The 17,317-nt window shown below is 46.4% G+C and overlaps 3 protein-coding genes across 3 annotated transcripts; 1 reads left to right on the top strand and 2 right to left on the bottom strand.

Annotated features, from left to right (window-relative positions):
- Positions 1 to 415: 415 nt before the first annotated feature.
- Positions 416 to 6,671, bottom strand: tbce (tubulin folding cofactor E). The gene is made up of 17 exons (XM_026160627.2): positions 6,534 to 6,671; positions 6,227 to 6,340; positions 5,267 to 5,351; positions 5,002 to 5,166; positions 4,407 to 4,492; positions 4,169 to 4,268; positions 3,992 to 4,094; positions 3,548 to 3,624; positions 3,352 to 3,444; positions 2,659 to 2,723; positions 2,489 to 2,553; positions 1,830 to 1,982; positions 1,513 to 1,651; positions 1,348 to 1,416; positions 1,204 to 1,263; positions 1,014 to 1,105; positions 416 to 905 (listed from the first exon to the last, which is right to left on the bottom strand). The coding sequence occupies exons 2-17, from the start codon at positions 6,333 to 6,335 to the stop codon at positions 810 to 812; spliced, it is 1,557 nt and encodes a 518-aa protein (XP_026016412.1). The 5' UTR covers positions 6,336 to 6,340; positions 6,534 to 6,671; the 3' UTR covers positions 416 to 809.
- On the top strand, positions 6,669 to 13,030 carry rbm34 (RNA binding motif protein 34). The gene is made up of 11 exons (XM_026172155.2): positions 6,669 to 6,957; positions 7,406 to 7,559; positions 7,855 to 7,985; positions 8,082 to 8,295; positions 8,973 to 9,032; positions 9,117 to 9,160; positions 9,286 to 9,369; positions 9,455 to 9,518; positions 9,599 to 9,641; positions 9,735 to 9,853; positions 12,478 to 13,030. The coding sequence occupies exons 1-11, from the start codon at positions 6,935 to 6,937 to the stop codon at positions 12,817 to 12,819; spliced, it is 1,278 nt and encodes a 425-aa protein (XP_026027940.1). The 5' UTR covers positions 6,669 to 6,934; the 3' UTR covers positions 12,820 to 13,030.
- A 472-nt stretch (positions 13,031 to 13,502) lies between these two features.
- tomm20b (translocase of outer mitochondrial membrane 20b) lies at positions 13,503 to 16,870 on the bottom strand. The gene is made up of 5 exons (XM_026172156.2): positions 16,596 to 16,870; positions 14,865 to 14,911; positions 14,577 to 14,658; positions 14,250 to 14,392; positions 13,503 to 14,093 (listed from the first exon to the last, which is right to left on the bottom strand). Exons 1-5 carry the CDS (start codon positions 16,717 to 16,719, stop codon positions 14,049 to 14,051), a joined length of 441 nt encoding a protein of 146 aa, XP_026027941.1. The 5' UTR covers positions 16,720 to 16,870; the 3' UTR covers positions 13,503 to 14,048.
- Between the last annotated feature and the right edge of the window lie 447 nt (positions 16,871 to 17,317).

Genomic DNA, 17,317 nt, shown 5'->3' with positions numbered 1-17,317 from the left:
CCGGCTGTTTGTCTGACCCCCCTTAGATCTCTTAGATCAAGTGATCTTTTGCTTTTAGCCGTACCAAGGTCGAGGCTGGTTCACAGAGGCGATCGAGCATTTGCAGTCGTAGCGCCTAAGCTGTGGAATAATTTGCCCCTACACATCAGACAGGCTCCTACTGTCAGTCGTTTTAAATCTTATCTTAAAACACATTTTTATTTGCTGGCTTTTAATACAGCATGAGAGTTATTTGTTAATTCATATTTGGTGTTTGCTATCAATAGTATAAGTTACCTTGGTATGTTGTATTCTTGCACAGCGCTTTGGTCGAAGTTCCTGTTGTAATTAAATGTGCTATATAAATAAATAAACTATAAACACGTCCCACAGAGGAGGATGAACGGTGCTGAGAGAGAGCAGAATAAAAACAGAGTCTCAGTGCTGTCAATGTTTAATCAGCATTCACACTAATAACGATCTGCACCATGGTGGTTTATTACCAGCTGACACTGAGCCTGACTGAAACACTCCACTCAGTGTTTTTCCTCTGATTTCTCAGCATCGCTTTGCTGTTTCCATTTACAGACCAGACACTAACACTTCATGGTTCAGTCTGCATCTCTGCCTGTAATGCTCACCTCCTCTGAGGACGATGCAGCGTCAGAGGAACCACAACAAAAATAAAACGTGTCTGCCATGTTTGAAATGAGGCATCAACAAATCCAGTGGCGTGCAGCTGTGCACAGAAGCAGCTCATGTGAGTCTCCATCTCATTTCAACAGGTCTCTCCTCTGTTCCTCCTGTGGGTCTTCAAGACCTGGACTGGGTCAGGACCAGCGCACCAGCACCTGGTCTCCATCCTCTATGGAGTAAAACTGCAGTGTTTTCAGGTCACTGTCGATCTCGAACTCTGTCCCCACCATCTATAAGAGCAAGAACATTTTACTGTCCCACAGTGGCATGTTCAGACTGAACGTGTGTGCTGCTCTCTGTGAAGGCCACGGGGCTCCTGCCTTTACTGAGTGTGCTACCTTGGGGCTGGTGTAGGTGAGCCTCAGATCTGCTGCAGGGACCTTGAGCAGCCTGTACAGCAGGCCCTTCACCTTCTGCACAACCATGGAGGCTACAGTACAGAAACACATGCCACTGTTTATGTGCAGAGCTCCACAGACAGATGAGAGCGCTGATAATCTAATGAGAGTCGAGGCTTTGAGCTCGTACCTGGAAGTTTCTTCTCCAGTGGTTTGCGGTTAGCATCGTCCGGAAACACAAAGGTAATCTCTGATGAAGGAAGGACAATGAAACTGTCTTTGATTCACGTTCATTCGTGGAGCCACTCAGACAGCAGAAAGGGGCGGGACTTACTTAACAGCTGATTTTTCAGGGCAAAAGGCTCCGGCTTCCTCAGCTCGCCTTCCTCAGGAGCACCATACTCTGAGGAACAGGAACATGGAGTTAGTGACTGAGACCATGTCAGTAATAATAAAGCTGGAGCTGTCTCAGGTCATCTGACCCCACAGCCTGACTTACTGCTGATGAGGGCCTGATAACGAGGGTGTTCACAGATGAACTGAGGGCTGGGCTGACTCCGCCCACCCGCCTTTAGCCACTCCTCTCCAAACATCTTGATATAGTCGAGCTCCGCTCCCCTCCTGTCGTCAGCGTGAATCTGAAGGAAAGCCCAGCAGCTTGAGCACAGGACAGCACCGACATGATGCCCAGAACTCATACACAAGAGGCGGGGCTCTGCGGCGCTCTAATCTGTCACACAACAATCTGAAGACGTGTCAGGACACAGCGTCCGCACGTTTCCAAAGCATCGGCAGAGTCCTCACAATCGAGCTCACCTCGCAGCTGTTCAGCACAACCAGCTGTCCCAGTTTAGCGATCAGCATCTGATTGGCTGTTTTCGGGTTTCCATCCCTGCTCACCAGCTTGTTGCCACGGCAAGAAAGCCGGACCAAACTGGGAAGTTTGGCCAGCTCGTTCACCACAAACCACTAAGTGAGAAAGAGAGAAACACTTCCTTTAAACTGGCGTAGAGTTTATTTTAAATAACGTCCAATCACGAAGCTGGACAGAAGAACAAAAATGACACGACCGAGCCGGCGTAACGTGGAGACAGCCTCAGCACCCACGCTGGATGTAACAGTGACTGCATGAAACACGCAGTCTGGAGCTGCTGCTGTGTGTCACAGTGCAGCCTTCGCCCACAGCACTGCAGTGTTAGACAGCTTCCAGACTGGCTTCACTCCAGTCTACAGAAGTACACTTACACCAGTGTAACAACAGTTACAACAACACAAACAGACACAGTCGCAGCTGTTGACCGTTTCTATGGCAACACGTTTCACTAAACTGAAGCTAAAGTTATTTCTGGCATGTTTGATGTTTGTTAGTTTTGTAACCACAGAACAATGTTGCAGATGTTTGTGTTCCAGTGAAACGTCGGTCACAGTTCTGGTTAACCACCCGCAGCCGTGTGCTGGTGCAGGAACACACTGACCTCAGTGATGCTGTTGTGGTCCAGGTTGAGGTTCTTCAGCGCTGCATACGCGGCTGTGTGAGACCCTGCAGAGCAGAGACTGTCACTGACACGTTTGCAGTCGCACAGAAAGCTGTTCTACACGCACAAAAGGACAACAGATGCTGTTAGGCTGGAAACTGTGTCGTTACCGGGGGCAGCATCTTCAAACTGAATGACAGACAGTCCGGTCTTGGATAAATTCAGCTGCTCCAGCCTGCCACGAGAAACACACCAGACTCACTCCAGCTGCTTTTATTAAACAACAAACAGAAAACTGTGACTATGGTGCAAACGCCGTAAAAATCCCTCCTAAAATCAGATCAAGTACTGGTTTTTGGGGTGTGTGGGATCACCACTTCCACCTAGAGCTGCAGGAGGCGGGGTAAAATCCCTGCTGTGGCCGCTGGGTTGCCTAGCAACACAGCTGTTTCCATATATTTTGACAAGATGCTGCTCTAACATGAGCTAGAGCTAGCTAGCTAAATATACAGAGGACTGCAGTTCAACAGAAGGGCTGAGGATGGCAGTCTAGAAACAGAGCAGCCGGACAGGGTTCACAGCTGAGCGCAGCACACATGTACAGACATGACCCGACTCAGTGAGAGAACCTGAAACATTTTCTATGATATTTAAATGTTACAGAAAATAAATGGCATGTTTCCCACTCGTGCTGCTGCAGGACGGAGCAGTCCTCACACGCAGTCAGAGAAACGCACGCATGCTGCTCAGCATCAGGTTAACTGACAGTGGAGCTGCAAACGTGTCTGCATGGATGAACTCACACTGGACACAAGCACGTGCAGCACGTTACATCGACGCGTGGCTGACACTTTGTACTGTACCTGGGCAGAGCAGATAAACTGAGCACGCTGTCTTGCACCAAAGGATTACTGGACAAGCTCAGACTCTTCAGCGACTGCAGCAGTCCCTCAGGCCTGTAAACAGACACAGCACAGCTGGTTTCAGGCAGCTTTGAGTGAAAACACACACATCTAAAGGCAGGGCACACAGAAGATGATGATGATGATAAAGTGTTACCTCTGCAGCTCTGTGATGCTGTTTTCTTCCACACACAGGTCCTCCAGCTGTGGCCACATGGGAGCGCATTCCAGAATCTGAGAGGAAAGCAAGATCAGAGGCGGAAAAGAGATTTCATTTAAACAGAAGCAGTTCATCATCTCAAGACCCAACCCTGTCCATGATGAGAACGGACGACCCACGAGAATCTGGCCTCAGCGGGGAGGAAGAACTCCCTTTGAAGAGGAAGAGACTCGAGCCAGAAGCAGGTTCAGCGGGAAGAGGAGAAGAAACATGACAGAAAGAAAATGACTGAACGCAGCAATGTGAGTGGTAGAGAACAGAAAAAGAGGGAACGCTTTAAATTCTCCTTTCTTTAGACTTTAAGTTAGTTTGATGTTTGATGTGAATGTTACCCCGGAGCTGAAACACAAAAGTAAATATAAGTGCCACAGCGCTGCGTACCTGTGGCCAGGTGAGCTGGCAGCCGTTGAGCACGACGACTTTGAGGGCTGAGAAAGCGTGGCGTAGAGCCGAGGGGTCAGGGGGCAAACGGAGTCTGTTGTAACTGAAGACAGAAACACAACACAATGTTGAGTGGAAGGAAAGCGAGGCCAAACAAAGCGTCCCACACACCCACACCTGAGCTGCAGTCCTTCCAGTCTGTCCAGCTGCTGGCTGATGGTGGCCACATCCTCCCAGCACGACATCAGAGTCCCAGTCAGGTCCAGCCACTCCACATCTGATCAGCATGGTTAAGGTGTCGCATCCACACTGCTCGCAATCACAACCTGACAGACTCTGAGAAATGGGAACGCTTTGTGAAGCTCACACATCCTGAGTGCCAGTAAAGCATCCAGCACCGTCTGTAGAAGGATACTGGGAGTTGTGGTCCTGATTTCCCCATCAGCACCAGACCAGCTCACGTCAGAGCGGCTCAGCAGCACTGAGGGAAGGCTCTCAAAACTGCACGCACACAGACACACAATACAAAGTGTGCAGGTTTATAACAGGAGTGAAAACTGTGAACACAAAGGCTGTGACTGTTTCTGAGTGGACACACATGTAACTGATGTCTTGGATCTGACTGTGGGAACAGCTCACAGACTGTGACGAAACACATCCTGAGACACAGACCAAACGAACCCCAGAGGCTGGATTCACACAGTAATGACTCGGTGCTGCTGTTCATCTCAGGCTGTGTTTACTTAGTTATGAGACCTGATGATTTTATGATGTCTGACTATATAAAACCTTAGACGTGTGAGCTGTGTCTCAGGTGACTTTCATCTTCCTCCTCTCTTCATCAGCACTGACTCTGCAGCTCAGCTGATCGTCATAACACATGCATTACTGCAGGTGGATGCTACCAACAACTACCAGGCGACAGAACTGAAGCTGATAACATCCTTATGATATTTTGCTCTAATAGCACAGCTGTGTGACGCTCTTCTCCTGACCACACAGCATCGTACCCACGCTCCTTGATGTTCCCCCACTTGAGCTTCTTCTTGGAGATGGAGATCTCCTCACTCAGCACCTCCTCTGAGTCGATCTTGTACTCCTGTCGCACGGCGGTCAGATAGTCCACTCCAAAGCTCACCTTTGCCGGACGGACGAAGGAGCCTCCTGTGGGGTGTCTGAGAACAAAGGGAACGTATCAGGACATTTTCACAGAAGACTTTATAAAGTAATTATCTCACAGGAGGCGTGCAGGCAAAGCACGCTTGAGCACTTTACCTGCACGTGAAATACTGCACTCCCTCGTGGCTGCCGTCATGTTTGCCTCTGTCGGGGTTGTCCCACTCCACACCCAGCCACAGACCTACAAACCACAAAACAAACACACAGCTATACTAATGGCAATGCAGTGATGCAAGCATGTGGTTAAATCTGCTTCATCGGTGTGATTTCATCCGTGTACTCGGACTGGACATGTATCGAGAGAGGGGGACAGGAAAAAGCCCCGCCCCCTCCCAGCTTTCCTCCCTCTCTGCGTCCAGTCTGTTGGCTTTGAAATGACACAGGCTTTGTCTCGGTACACTGTTGCTAAAAGTCAATCATATTTATTCTTAATCAAAATATAAGTTTGATCAATATGTTAAATGACAAATGTGAGGCAGCTGGGCCCTATGACCCCTATGAGCAAGCACTTGGCGACATTTGGAAGAAAAACTCCCTTTTAACAGGAAGAAACCTCCGACACAACCAGGCTGTAATCTGCTGCAACTGGTGGTGGTGAAGAAAAGACTATTGGAGACAGACCTACAGTGATATAATCGTGTAATAATTACTAACGATTAACTGGAGGAGTGACCTGATAACATGGGAATCCCCGGCAGCCTACGTCTATCGCAGCATAACTAAGGGAGGATTCAGGGTCACCTGGTCCAGCCCTAACTATATGCTTTAGCAAAAAGGAAAGTTTGAAGCCTAATCTTGAAAGTAGAGATAGTGTCTGTCTCCTGAATCCAAACTGGAAGCTGGTTCCACAGAAGAGGGGCCTGAAAACTGAAGGCTCTGCCTCCCATTCTACTTTTAAATACTCTAGGAACAACAAGTAGGCCTGCAGTCAGTATGATGCTCGTAGCAAACATTTCATGATCAAAGTCTTTCTGTCATACTGACTGGCTCTATGTGTTCGCGGTTTATGATGTTCATCCATGCGTGATGAGGTAAGAGGTACAACCCGGGTCCTACCTGCTGTGGGGGGTACAGGTCCAAAGTAGCGCACTGTGGCCCGCTCCCCGCCGCAGGACACCCGCTTACCCACCGCATCCACCGGCACCTCCGCCTCGTCTACTCCCATGGAAGCTACGAAGAAAAAAACTAAAGCCACTCTGTAGTTCTTCTCCAACAGGAAGCAGCTTACGCTACATTTAAGTGTAATAAGTAAATACTGCACATTTCCGGTATGTCACTGTTTGGATAGCTTATTGTGTCTTTCTGAAAAATTAGAAACATGTAATGTTTGAAAAATGCAAACTTAATGTAAAATCATACACACCTTTGATCGCGTTTGCTGCGGAACAGTCACTCAGCCTGCCCCCACCAAAACATCCTGCAGCTGCGTCACCGGATGGGACCTATTTCAACGTCGCACCGGTTTCCCACAAACCTTTTTCTAAAAGGAAGTTATACCACGAAGGAAATATACTCACTGACACGTTACGTGTGTCTGGTCCTTTCCTATAAATCACCCCAGTTTAGTTATACGGTACCAAATCAGCCTAAAGCTAGAAAAAGCATAGGAACCTTTGTGGGGCTTTGCCGTGTTCCTATGGGGAATATTTCGAAGTAGGACAGCGGTCCAGTCGGATAGAAAACGTGTGGATGTGTTGTAAGGTTTACTGGAGTTTAGGCCATTCAGTAAACATTTATTCCAGATAAAAAAGAAGAGGGGAAGCCATGAAGAAGAAAGCCCACAACAGGTTTGTTTACACACACTTTAATAACACGAGTGAAAATATCACGACGATTAGTGAGATAACGTTCAGAACGCAGACTTGAGCCTTCGATCTGGGGGGACCGGTGCTCCCAAAGAAACAAAGCCAGCATCAGCAGTAGACCCCCGCAGGGTCCAGGTTTTTCACTCGGTTGTTTGTCTGCTGGAGGAGCCATGAGCTCCAACTGAGCAGGAACCCAGATCCACTCCAGAAGTTCGGCGATGGACTTCTGTGTCCTGGATTCTTTGGATTTCTCCGAATCCAACAGTTACAAAGGGCAGCGTAGGAGGGTCTCTGTAGCTGAAGGAGTGACCCAAGACTTCCCTGCTTCTTTGTGTACAGATATGAACGAGCACACAGCTGTGCCAGCTCAACTAAATATGGCACAAAAAGCGTTATCGCCTGTTAACTTCAGTGTTTCTGTCCTCTGCAGAGAGGTGTCGCCAGGACAACAGTCAGCTGACTACACAGTGGGTCAGGTGTCAGGAAGCTTATTCCAGAAGAACTCTGCAGCCTCTGGATCCCTGTCGGCTTTATTCAGCACAGCAGCAGCATCCACAGCGCTGCTGTTCAAGCCTGCGCCTCTGGTGAGCGCAGCACACAACCAGCCCGTCTGTGACTGCGTGTTTGACCACCAGTCGAAACCAAATCTGTAAAAACCAAGAAAATCTGTCTTCTTCTATTGTGTGTCATGACTTATTTATTGTAAGGTGTCTTTAAGACACGCAGAGGTGCATTAACCTTCGCTGAGCTTGATGAAGTGTTTTTCTTTATTAGAGTTTGTGCGTTTTATTTTCAAACTTTTAGTGAGCGCCTCTAATGCTAATGGATTATTTAAGAGGGAGGAAATGACTGAAGTGTCTTTTTGTGTTATGATGGCAGCCGGTTCAAAAAAGCACAGAAACCAAAGAGCAGAAGCAGAAAAGCCCACAGGTCAAAGGTCAGCCACGCCAGGAGAAGCAGCAGCAGCCAGCTAAGGAGAAATCAGCAGCCAATCAGGAGCTGGAAAAAAGGTGAGTGTTAATTTCTTTTTCCCCAGTTTTTTCTTGATTCAAGTCTCTTCTCAAACCCGTTTGTTTGAAGTGTTCATTTGAATTTGCTGGTTTCAGAGAGAGTGGTTTACAAAAGGCAGACGAGGATGAGGACGGGCCAGAAAAACCCAACAGGAAGAGGAAGAGACAAACCTCCGAGTCGGGCAGAGAGAACGACACAGAGTACTGGGTGATGAAGAGACAGAGGCTGAAGGCCAGCAAGGCGCAGGAGACCTTGAAGAAGAAAAGGACTGTGTTTGTCGGCAACCTTCCCATCAGCTGCACCAAGAAGGTTTATTTAGTTTCTTTGTTTTACCCACCTGTATCCATAGTGACCGCCTGACTGTATCTGACACTAGCAGTCTGCATCCATAAACTACATGGACGTAACATGCAGTGTAGTTTAGTGCTGAGGTGCAGACTAACACAGTACTGGAGTTTCTCTTTAGTGTCAGTTTCCCTGCGTGTTAGCTTCAGCAGCCAGGCGCCACTCCTTCCTCTGTGAGCCACCTCACTGTTTCTCCTTATGTGGAGAATGGAGAAGACGAGACACAGCCGTGTTTGTTTTAAATGACCCTCGTTCAGTCACGTAGGCGCAGTAACAGGAGCAAATATGGTCATGAGTCAGATGGCACTTTAGATGCACTGAGACGCTGTACACAGTCAGTATTGAGCCTCAACGGTCTGACCTCAGACTGAGGCTTGTGGATGAAGCTGTGGGACGATAACAAGGAGAAACTGGCTAAGCTGAGGCAGCCGGTCTGATCTGCAACCTCTGGAAACGCTTGTTGGACGTTTTAGCTTCTAGCAGGTGTTTATGTGACAGAGTGAAAACACAACTGTACTGTGGCTCTTTCCAAGATCTTTCAGGAGACGTGCAAATTGCTTGTTGTGCAATAATTGCAGTATTTCTAGGACAATAATAATGTGGAAGTTCAAAGACTGGCAACCTTTTTTGTTCCTTCTCAGACCCTGCGGAGCCTCTTCAGGGATAAAGGATCCATCGAATCTATTCGCTTTCGCTCTGTGGTAAAAACACCTCTGAAAGAAAGAGAGAGTCGCCAGGTTGCTGCAGCTTCTCGTCTTCAGTAACATTGTGTTTCATTCCAACAGGTCAGAGAGGACCCCTCCATGTCTCGTAAAGTAGCTGCTATCAAGTGAGTTTCTAAAAGTTGTTTATTTTTTAATCCTGAGCTTTCACTAGGTTCCACCAACAAACTAATAGTATGGTTTCAGTTGACTCCTTTCCATTTGTACCAAACAGCTTCTTTTCACTTCGCAGGCGCAAAGTCCACCCAAAGAAGCAGAGCATCAATGCCTACGTAGTGTTTAAAGATGAAGATGGCATCACCAAAGCTTTGGAGAGGTCAGACGCTCCTCCTGAAACCTGCTAATGCTGTAAGACCCAAACATACACGTGCTGATAGAGCTCTGTCTGTCTGCCCTCACAGGAATGGCATGGAGATAGAGAAAGACTTTCACATCCGAGTGGACAGAGTGGCCGACAGCTCATCTGTGAGTCAGCAGACGTCCCAGAATGCTCTGCTGTATCTGTCTCCTGGGAGTTAAACTGAAATCCTGTTGTTCTCTTTCAGCACGACCACAAGCGTTCTGTTTTCGTGGGGAATCTCTCATTTGGTGAGTTCGTCTGTAGAGTTCCAGACAGTGGTAAAGGTGTAGTTGTCCATGAGTGAGTAGTTTGAAGCTCAAGCCAACCTGCTGTGTCTGCAGACATCAACGAGCTGACTTTTCGAAGGCATTTCGAAGAGTGTGGGACAGTGGAGGCGGTGCGACTGGTGCGAGACAAGAACTCGGGCTTGGGGAAAGGATTTGGTTACGTCCTGTTTGAGGTACAAGAGCTCGGAGACGATCGTGGTTCTGGAGTAACAAATAATAATATTGGATTGCATTTAGAGCTGGGCGATAGAACGATAACGATATGTATCGCGATATAACTTTTTCTCGATAGAAAAATTAAACTATCGCGATAGACCTCGCCGCTCTTGTCCTCTTAAAAAAAAAAAAAAAAAACAAAACAAAAAAAAAAAAAACATCCAATCCAAATTAAGTAGCGCAGAGCCGAACCAATCACAGCCGCAGCGTCACGTCACGTGACTTGTTACGTACAGCACAAGTGCCAAGCCACCGTACCGCCCGGGTAATGGAGGAAATGAGTGTGCCGACTAGAAAAATCAACCGAGCGTGACCGAAGAGAAAACAGATGATGGTTCCAACGCCGGAGAGATTGTCGAACGGAAGAGCCATAGAAGTTCCGTAGTGTGAAGGTATTTCTGCTATTTCAAGTCTGACAAAAAACAGAGTAGCGTGCACTGTAAATTGTGCCGAAAGCAAGTCTGGAAATACAATAAACTGGTGCATGCGCTACGTCCACACGTACCCGGGTATTTTTGAAAACGCAGATTTTTCTATGCGTTTGCACCTTTCGTCCAAACGTAAACGGCGTTTTTGCTCACTGAAAACGAAGATTTCTAAAAACTCCGGCCAGGGTGGAGATTTTTGAAAACTCAGTTTTTGCGTTTACGTGTGGACGAGAAAAACGGAGAAAACGCAGCGTCAAAGGTGCGCGCATTTTGTGACGTCACACTGTGCGCCACGTTATTGTTTCGGTGAAATGAATTTCTACAATACTGTTACTGTTAATTCTACTCTCTGCAGTGTTTAAATGCTTACATATACACACAGTTACTGTCCGTCCACACATACGACTCGGTTCTGCTTCTATGCCCCAGCTTTGTTTACTTTTTCCCACCGAGGCTTCTAGACTTCTGATTGGCCAACATTTCTGCACAGTTAGGAATCTAGCGCCACCTGCTGCTTTGGCATGTTCATAGCAGCGTTTTCCTTCATTTCTGCCTTTATGTGTGGACGGGATTATTTTTTAAAACGAAAACTCTCTGTTTTCAAAAATACCCGTGTACGTGTGGACGTAGCCTCAGTCTCTGACTGGAAGCGCTAATTCGTCATTCGGCTTTTGTCAGACTAAAGTAACTGTTACAACTGTTTGAAAAGCTCAGCTATACAACAAGGAGAGATTGAGAATTTCCTTTTAGTTCTCAGTTTATTTGATATTGACAAAAGTTAGTCAGTTTTGTCTGTTCTTCTGTAAAACAAACTAAGATTTATTTTTAGAATTAATATTTTGTTTCTAAGTGGAATTGACAGTTTAGTCTGTTTCGTTTGTTCTATTTTGAAACTTAAACGCTTTAGCGGCTGCCTTTTGTGTAGTTTGCAATATTTGCCTTTATTTATCTGAAAAAGTCTCATGTTCCTTAAGTACATCTACCCTGTTGAACTTATTATGGGAAATAAATATTTAAATAAAAACAAGCTGCTGATTATTTCACATTTTACTTGTGAGCAACGGCACATTTAAATCTTACAAATATAGTTATTTGGCTGATATCGTGATAGATATCGTTATCGCCTGAAATGAAAAAACATATCGTGATATGAAAAAATCTCATATCGCCCAGCTCTAGTTGCATTTATATTTTGCTTTTTGAGACGCCTGTGGCGAGGCTTGGGATTTCTAACTGAATACGCATCACTGCAGGGTTGTCCTCTGATGGCTGGTGACAAAAGTCAGTCCATGTTTAAACAGTACAGCTTTGGCTATGAACCCCCCCCACAGTCATGACAGATGGCCGCCCCTCTCTGAGCCTGGATGTGCAGGAACTGTCTTCCTGTTAAAAGGGAGTTTTTCCTTCCCACTGTCATATTGTTGGGGTTTCTATTGCATTGCTCTACTAATTGGTGCCTTATGTTGTGTTTAGTTTCGGGGGTGTCACTGCATGAGCTTATTAGCAGCTGCCGTAAACTTCCACACCAGCAGTCAGGAAATATTAAATCAAATGGCGCTCTTTGATTTATGCTCCTGAAAGGTGTATATGACAGATGGTGGCCGTATCACCTACACCAGCGGTCTCCAACCTTTTTCGCGCCACGGACCGGTTTATGCCCGACAATATTTCCACAGACCGGCCTTTAAGGTGTCGCGGATAAATACAACAAAATAAAACTAGTACCGGTACCGAAAAAAATAAGATTTATTCATAACACGCGTGAAAAGACCCAGGAAAACCGAGTTAACGATAAAAACGATAACAAAATAACGCTGAAAACCGATAAAAACCCTGAAAACCAGACATTTCACACCTGAGCCTCAACTCTCACGGCCCGGTACCAAACGACTCACGGACCTGTACCGGTCCGAGGCCCGGGGGTTGGGGACCGCTGACCTATACTGTGTACTCATACTTTGGGAACTTTAAAGTCTAAAAGCACAGAATTAGAATAAATTAGAATCCACAATAGACTGTGTGCCATTGATGGGCGTAGCCAGTGTGACATCAGCCAGTGGTTTTTCCATTCTACAGTTTTTAAGCGTCAGTATTGGTGCTTTGGTCAAAGTAGGCCATGTGTTTCTACACTTCATTTTGTCTTCCTTGTGCAGAGTACCGATTCTGTGCAGCTGGCGTTGAAACTGGACGGCTCAAAGCTGGAGGGCAGATCCATCCGGGTGAAGAGGTCACTGAAGAAGGAGAAGCAGAAGAGTAACGGTGATGGCAAAGCAACAACAAGGAAGACCGGCAAGACTCTGAAGACGGGTTCTGGACGGGAGAGGGCGGCTGGTCGAGGAGCTTTCAAGTCCCCAAGGAAGGTGATGGGAAACCAGCGCAAGTTGAGCAGAAGCTCCGCTTCTTTCAAAGGAGAGATGGCAGATCCAGACAAAAAGACTAAAAAGAAAGCACTGAAGAAAAAGAGAGTGAAGCCAGAAAAGTCTGTTCATATTTAAACTGAGGACAGAAAAAGCATGTGGTCGCTGTGATCAGAGTCGTTTGGAAGAGCAGCAGGTTCAGAGCCCGACTCCAACACAGCTGACATCCAGGCAGCTAAACGAGAACTTCCTCTGCCCAGCATAAAGTCACAGGTCCTTCCCACAGGGCTGTGTTGGACTTGATCTGTAACCGTTTCACTTATTTGGTTAAAATACGTCATTTCTTTTATTCTGTGTCTGAATTTATTGTCACTGTTTTCTTTCTTCCTTGCAAATCACCAGCAAAACCTCTAAATCGGGTTATTATTGAAAGCAAATGATCCACACTAATAATTTTTGAAGGCAGATGAGTCAGTGAAGTTTAGATGCTGTCGTGACCTCTGACCTCTGTCACAGAGCCCGGTGGCGTCCTCTCTCCAAAAGAAAGCAGAGACATTTCTCACCACCAGTGTGTTGGTTGCTGTGCAGCATCGTTCTCTCGTGTCACTGTTGCTAACGTGCCACAGTTCATAGCAGCCTCCTGCTCTCCTCCCTGTACCTCCACCAGCCTGTAGATGAGGACCATTAGAACAGAGTAGCTGCACCTCCAGCACTCAGGGCGCTTTGGCACAGAGGTTCAGCTGCTCGGTTTAATAAAGACCTCAAACTGTTCTGAGGCGCAGTGCCAGGGTGACCAGGACTGAACACTCAACACAGCTGCGGTTTGTTCAGATGGTTTATTCTTGCTAAAGAGGGCTGTCCTCTTCAAACAGAACAAAACATATCGTCACTCTAAAAAGCGTTTCCAAGTCTAGAATGGAAAGACAGACGAGACGTAACAAAACAATAAATACTCATCCGAGCACATTCTGGTTTATACTACTGACGTTGTCATGGAGACGGCAGGTACAACCACATCAGGCAGCGTAAACCTTGTACATAATCCTGTCAGATGTGTGTTGCACCACCTTGGAGGAAGGAGCGGATTCATCTTTGAATCCAGCCCAGTTGGTTATTACATACATGAGGATTTGGGAGCGGGGACAGGCCGGATTGCATTTCTCTACATTTTTTTGTGGCCTCATGATTTAGATATCCTAATACCCCAAAACGGGTAATACAAGTTCAAAAAGAAAACCTTTCAATGGACAAAGGAAGAGAAACTGAACCCCTTTAGGGAGGCTGGATGGGGTGAAAGTGACAGGAGGCCGAGGTGTGGGCAGGTCGTGTTGAACAAACGGGGAGCAGGGGTGGCTTCTTCTGGGCTCTCATTCTATATCATCCTCACTCAGACTCTGTGCGCTCACGATACGCTGCAAGACAGGAAACAAAGGTCCTCGGCTTTATGGTTTGACGTGTGCATGACTGATGAACACTTTAGAGATGATTCAAAGACTCCAGAGTTAAAACTGCTCGACTCCATGTCCTGCATGCTGTCATAATAACTGATCCTAGAGCAATTCACAAACCTGGCTGATACTGGGCAGCTTGGTGAGCAGCATCTGGAAGACGGGTGGAGGCAGAGTCTGCTGCAGCACCTGTAGTAGCTGCTGAGGCTGACCACACACAGCGATGGCGTTGGTCAGGTGATCCACACCTTTCTCGTAGTCTCCTGTAGTCAAAGCAAAAGGAAACAAAAGCTTATAAGCTCCACATGCAGGCGTCTGTACCCATACTGGGTGTCCCAACAGCAGGGAAGGAGCCATTTTAGCGCCGCAGCAAGGTCACCACTGGCTGTACTGCAGTAAACCGTTTGACCAGTTCAGTGGTACGAGTTTCAATAAAGAGTAAATTACCCTGAGCCAGCAGCTCCTCTCCCAACTGGATTTCCTCCAGGAAGAACTTCTGCACGGCTTCAGCATCCTTCAGATCTGGAAGCTGCACAACAGTCACAGTAAGCAGTCACAGCTGATTTCTGTCACGTTTGTGTGAAGTAGCTTGCAGTTGTACAGCAGAGTCAGTATCAGTGCTTTCGTTTGAAGTTGTCCTTTAATGTGGTGGGTGTCAGCTTTAATACAGAAACACGGTCAGCTCCGTGCACGCGTGTGCACATGTAAAGGTGCAGGCGTGTAGAGACTGCTCACCTTTGCCAGGCCTGCCCTCTCTTTGGCAGCCTTCTGCTTTCTTCTCCCTGTGACAAGAACAGGACAAACTGCTCATGTTGCTCCAGCCCTCAAAACATGTCCATCTTGGTTTTAACAAGAAAGTAGTCTTAGACAGTAGCTGCTACACTCACAAAGTTACGAGTATAAGACAGACACAGAAATAGGCTTAAAGCTAAACTAGCTCCAAGTTCAGCTTCTGCTCCCTCAAATCAACTATTTACTGGAAATTTAGGCCTGATTTTTGTAGGCCAGTGATTATTTGTCACCTTGTCGTCCAGCTGACCATGTTCAGGTGACTGGTAACAATTACAAACTGCCTGCAATACAAAAACTGGAATGTGTTTATTTCTGTTTATACACAGTTTGCTGCTTCGGCCGTATTCCCTGAAGCAAATTTAACAAACTCCAATTTCAAACTTTTAGTGTCCCCCAGAACACCTGAGTGCACCATGGCAACGGGTAAATAAACAGTAAAGCCTTGATTATAACCCAGAGGACTGAGGAATATGAATGTGTGCCAGCGTGGGTCATATTTCTCTCAAAAACCACGCAGGACAGAGTTATTTTAATCAGCTTGGTCCACTGTGTCGTTACCATAGACAGAATATGATGCTCACACAAGTCAGGCAGCATTACTGTGGATAGAGTCAGAGTTACAAAGCTACAAATACACAATACAGATCTTTTTCTGCGCATGTTACCAATCTGTGGTGTAACTGCCGTCTCTCTTCTGCGCTTGTGTGAGAACACAAAATGGCAAACATACAAGCTGGGTCGTTGTTTGTAAGAAACTCTATGAACGAGCAAACATCAGTGTCAGTCAGCTGGTCCAGGAGCAGCAGAGGAGTCGGAAAGAAACTCAGAGCTGTGGTTTTGCTCACAGAGTCTGTTACCATGTACGTGAAAACCTGGAGCTTCCTCATGTTTGGATTAACTAACTGGAACAAGGCCCAGTCTTCCTGGAATAACACGATAATCTCCAGCAGGCTGGAAGCCCAGCTAACAAGACATCATGCTAAATATGTTTGTTGTGTAATTACTTGAAATGGAAATAGCTTTGTGAATGAGTGTGTGCTGCAGGTCACATCACAGGATAGTAAAGCCTTTCTCTCACAGTGTTTGGAGTTTTGCTGGCAGGACAAATCTGGATGAGCACCTGGACGTATATAAATACTACCTGGTAATGTGGCCTTGGAGACAACTGAGGTTCTCTGAATCCAGCCTCCATAAGCTGCCCAGCGGCTCAAGTTTGAGGTAGCACACTTTAGACCGGCACTGGTATATTCAGTATATTTATGTGTGTACAGCCATATAAAAGCCTTTTATTTTGTGCCTCGAAATAGGGTTAGGCAACACCAAAATAATGGTTTGTTTTGAAGCACAGCCACTAATCGTATGCTCCCCTTTACAAATCATGTCACCAGTTATTTCTACAGATCCTTTTAGAGGATGGAAGAGCTCAGGATCCAGGGAGGGCGCAAAGAATGTGATTACTGTCACATCGTGGCTTGTCAGCTACAAACCCATTAACCTAACGATGTGAGAACATGAATGAAGTCCCAGCTATGCTTTGCTTAATTTACTGAATTGATTGTAGCGCTCCTCCACAGCCTCTGGACAAGCTAACTGGACCGAACGAAACCGCCCGGTGTCCGAACCAGCGAACCCGGCGAAGGTGAGAAAAAGAGCAGCGAGGAGGTCAACACTCACGTTCTCGTAGCCTGTTCTTGAAGTTCGGGTCATTCCGTCGTTTCCTGTCGAAATAAATACAGTAACCGACAAACAGAGCTCCGCATACACCCGCCGCTATGGCACTCGTCCTTCCGCCCATCATAACTCGAAAGACCCGCTCGGCTTTTGGAGGATTTCGGGCTAATCTGGATTTTTTACCTCCGGTTGTCGTTTTCTGTCAGGCGGCTGATGGAGCGGCTCAAGGAAGGAAGGAAGGACCGTAAGGACCCCACCTTTGACAGCTAGTAACCGCCTGAAAACGCCTGACTGAAAATGAGACAAACGAGCCATTTTCTCAGGCAGTTTGCCTGTAAATGATCAAAAGGTTGTAGTCAAGTGAAAATAAAAGTCTGTTCCAAATATGTGTGGTTTACACAGATTATCAGGTACATATGATAAAACAGCGAATTTGAGAATATAACGGCAGTTTCAGCTACATTATATTTTGTGTTAGTTTCTTTGTAAATATGATACACCTCTGTTATCATTTGGTTTTATGTTGAAGAGCTCATTTCTAAAACCTGCACAACGTTTTTTTCTGGTCCTCGTTAAAGAGTACACGCCAACTGGTTTATTTATTTGTTCTTTTTTTTTTTTTTAGAAAGTTTGTTTTCAAAATAAATGAGCGCCAGTGACGTCATCCTAAGCCACATAAACCTGTGTTTAGTTTTCGTTGATGTTTTTTTTTTAATTGTACAAAC

This window comes from Astatotilapia calliptera, chromosome 6 (genome assembly GCF_964374335.1).
Source record: "Astatotilapia calliptera chromosome 6, fAstCal68.1, whole genome shotgun sequence".
Lineage (NCBI taxonomy): Eukaryota > Metazoa > Chordata > Actinopteri > Cichliformes > Cichlidae > Astatotilapia > Astatotilapia calliptera.
Note: the sequence above shows the minus strand (reverse complement) of the source record. Positions and strands in the feature narration are given on the sequence as shown.

Bases quoted from the DNA above. Each gene is read 5' to 3' on its own strand.
- rbm34 (XM_026172155.2), top strand. From the start codon at position 6,935: ATGAAGAAGAAAGCCCACAACAG. The intron at 9,370-9,454 runs GTCAGACGCTCC...CTGCCCTCACAG, and splicing joins ATCACCAAAGCTTTGGAGAG to GAATGGCATGGAGATAGAGA. The intron at 9,642-9,734 runs GTGAGTTCGTCT...CTGTGTCTGCAG, and splicing joins CGTGGGGAATCTCTCATTTG to ACATCAACGAGCTGACTTTT.
- tomm20b (XM_026172156.2), bottom strand. From the start codon at position 16,719: ATGATGGGCGGAAGGACGAGTGCCATAGCGGCGGGTGTATGCGGAGCT. The intron at 14,659-14,864 runs GTGAGCAGTCTC...ACTGTTGTGCAG, and splicing joins AGAGGGCAGGCCTGGCAAAG to CTTCCAGATCTGAAGGATGC. The intron at 14,094-14,249 runs GTTTGTGAATTG...CCTGTCTTGCAG, and splicing joins AGCTGCCCAGTATCAGCCAG to CGTATCGTGAGCGCACAGAG.
- tbce (XM_026160627.2), bottom strand. From the start codon at position 6,335: ATGGGAGTAGACGAGGCGGAGGTGCCGGTGGATGCGGTGGGTAAGCGG. The intron at 3,445-3,547 runs GTAACACTTTAT...GTCTGTTTACAG, and splicing joins AGCATCACAGAGCTGCAGAG to GCCTGAGGGACTGCTGCAGT. The intron at 2,724-3,351 runs GTACAGTACAAA...TTCTCGTGGCAG, and splicing joins AGTTTATCTGCTCTGCCCAG to GCTGGAGCAGCTGAATTTAT.